The sequence below is a fragment of the Thalia democratica genome, unplaced genomic scaffold (genome assembly GCF_965202585.1).
Source record: "Thalia democratica unplaced genomic scaffold, ktThaDemo2.hap1.1 HAP1_SCAFFOLD_1109, whole genome shotgun sequence".
Lineage (NCBI taxonomy): Eukaryota > Metazoa > Chordata > Thaliacea > Salpida > Salpidae > Thalia > Thalia democratica.
In genome coordinates this window covers 1301-4220 of record NW_028140025.1, presented here as the reverse complement: position 1 = coordinate 4220, position 2920 = coordinate 1301, and the positions used below count along the sequence as shown (strand labels likewise).

At 32.0% G+C, this 2920-nt stretch overlaps 1 protein-coding gene across 1 annotated transcript; it reads left to right on the top strand.

Moving 5' to 3' along the window:
• Positions 1-668: 668 nt before the first annotated feature.
• On the top strand, positions 669-2582 carry LOC145847805 (nuclear RNA export factor 1-like). The gene is made up of 3 exons (XM_082953724.1): positions 669-703; positions 989-1459; positions 1589-2582. The coding sequence occupies exons 1-3, from the start codon at positions 669-671 to the stop codon at positions 2580-2582; spliced, it is 1500 nt and encodes a 499-aa protein (XP_082809850.1).
• The last annotated feature ends 338 nt before the right edge of the window (positions 2583-2920 follow it).

The window sequence follows — 2920 nt, the reverse complement described above, 5'->3', positions numbered from 1 at the left end:
TAAGTTATATAAGTTTTTAAGTTACCTAGGTAAATGTGTTTTTATAATATTTTTAGTCATGTAAATTAGCTAAACGTCGAAACAAACTATTTTTCAGAATCTCATAAAAAAAACAATGATCATGATGAAAGACTTAACATCTCATTACATCATGTTGATCACGGAGATTGTTACGAACCTAAGACATTAGAAAAATGTTCTACATCGTACAAAAGTGGTAGAAAACGTTACAAAAACAAAATGAAATGTTACAAAGTCAAGGGTCGTCTAGGAAAACAAAGGTTTTAATTAACAACTAGTTTAAATAGAATTAAGTTGAGTTATTTAAAAATGAAATTGAAAGTTGGTTATTTACAAAGTTAGCTTGAATACAAATATTGAATCGCAATGTTTTTAAATTATTTATTCAACAGTAGTTTGTTTTTCTCAATACTATACTTATGATATTTTATTTTATATTTAAATTTGAGACTACAGTAACTCAGGTTTTATAAATTGTTTGTAACGCTTTATAGACCGTTCCTCATGAATGGTATATTTTTTCGATTTGATAATGAAACTTTTAAATTGTTAAACAAAAACTATTTTAAAGGAAAACAGTTTATGACCGCCTTGGAAAACGACGACCACAAAATAATAATGATATAGATAATGACGGTTGTGTCATTATGAAGGGAGACTTATACGCTCACAAAAAGAAATTGTAAGTTGTTGTTTGTTTTTTTTAAACTTATTTTTCGTATAATTGAAATATTAAGTTTTTGTACTTTTTTATTATACGTAAACTCTTAAGACTAATAATAAAAATAACTAAAACATTTATCAAAATATAATATTGAATAAAAATTCAATTGTTTTGAGTACAAGGTTTTGGTTATGAGTACAAGGTTTTACTACCTTGTAAAACAAAACTTTAATGTATTAAATTTCACAGTGACCCGTTGAGCCGAAACAGAGGATCAATAATAAGAAAGTTTAAAATTGACAGGAGAGAAAATATCAAAATATCTCCTGCCGCAATCAAAAACAACTTCAACAACATCAATAAGTCAAAAGTTGATGTAGAAAACGCCTGGTACCAAATAAAAGTATTTCGAGGCGCAGATGAAGTTGAAACTCAATTGATTGAAAAAATGAGTAAAATTATTGATGCTCCCATAGAATACAGGCAGTATCACGTTTTCAACGGTGATGCTAGTTTCTATGTGCTTGGAAAAGGCAAAGCAGATGCGCTGTTGAGTTGCAACCGTCAACTTACCAGCAGTTTCGGTGATGATATGCTGAAAGTAGTTAGGTACACAGCAAAGTCTGATGTTTACCGTGACGAGCAACTAGAAAGCATTAAGCAGTGCATCAAAAGCCGGGTCTATTTAGAACAAGGCGTTCTTGACTTGAGCGGTCTCAGCTTTGACAAAACTCTGAAGAAGCAAGGTATCAGAATTAACTTGCATAGAAGCGAGTATTTTACAATTATTGTAAAAACATTAGATTCGCTGTTCAGAGGAAGTGATCAAAATAAAAGAATCACAACATTAAATTTAGAAAAAAATAACTTAAGTTATAAATCAATTGGCTTTCTCAAAAACAGCCTCATTGATATGTTTCCCAATATTAACCGTCTCTCAGTTGCTGAAAATCACATTAAAATTGTAAAAGATTTGAAAGCATTAAGAGATTGGAATTTAATTGAGCTTAAGTTATACGATAGCAGTCAAGATGCAACTGTAAATGATATAAGCAACTGGCGGAAACTCTTTCCAGACTTGATCAAACTTAACTGCAGAGATTATGAGCCTCCAGTTAAAATAGATGTTGCAGAGTATGAAATACCAAAAACTATGGGAAGCAACTTTATGCTGCTTTCTGATAGTGCAAAAGAAGTGTTCATCAATCATGTCAAAAACTTATTCAGTTGCCTTGACAAAGTAAAAACCTCAGATGATGCAAGCAACTTTTACTGTAAAGATTCACAGTTTAGCTTGACAATTTCTAACAATGATAAAGATTGTACAATGAAAAAATACTTGGAAGTGTGCAAGGAGTGCACACCAAACAACCGACAGAAAGTCAGAGTCGGTTGTAATAAGTCCGATTCCAAAAAGTATTACTTTGGGAGAGAGGAAATTGTGAAAGCGTTGCGCAAGCTACCCTTATCAAAACACATCATGGACAGCTTTGTTTGTGATGTCACGTTCTGCTCTAGTGAGTTCATCAGTTACGTTATCAGCGGCACTTTTGAAGAAGCCGGTGGTAAAGTTCGCGCCTTCACCAGAAGCATATCCTGCGCAATTTCCGCTGATATTAAATTTACAATACTGAGCGACATGCTCCATATCAGGAACCAATCGGTCGCCGAAAAGAAAGAAAACGCCGCCAAGGTGGCCGCAATCAACCAGTTGCCACGACCGCCGTGTGACGTGCGAACGGAGATGTTGAAAACTTTCATGAAAGACTCAGGAATGAACGAGAAATATTCGCACGAATGTCTGCACAACAACGGGTGGGATTATGATAAAGCCGGAAGAAATTTTATGGAACTGCACAAAAACAACCACATACCGCTTGAAGCATATCAATTCTAAAATACTGTTAACAAAATAAAAACAAAGAAGCTAAAACGAACTATCGATCTTAACTAAAAGCTTCTTTTCTTGTTATTTTTTCCCTTGATTTTAACAAATTTTTAATTGAGCTCTTTTATTTGTTGTTGTTTTCTTTTACAATTTTAATAAATTTTAATTAAAAAAAAATAAGTTTTTATATTATCAATAAGTATAAGCTAAAAAATGGTCTAAGTAAAATAAAAGTTTTCACTGATATATCCGCAGAAAAGAATGCGAAAACCTTTGATAGAAGAGTTTTTTATGCAAAGAAATTGATGTTTAGTATTAATTATCATAAAATAATATCTAATACAATA

Bases quoted from the DNA above. Each gene is read 5' to 3' on its own strand.
- LOC145847805 (XM_082953724.1), top strand. From the start codon at position 669: ATGAAGGGAGACTTATACGCTCACAAAAAGAAATT. The intron at 704-988 runs GTAAGTTGTTGT...TAAAATTGACAG, and splicing joins TACGCTCACAAAAAGAAATT to GAGAGAAAATATCAAAATAT. The intron at 1,460-1,588 runs GTATTTTACAAT...TCTCAAAAACAG, and splicing joins ATTAACTTGCATAGAAGCGA to CCTCATTGATATGTTTCCCA.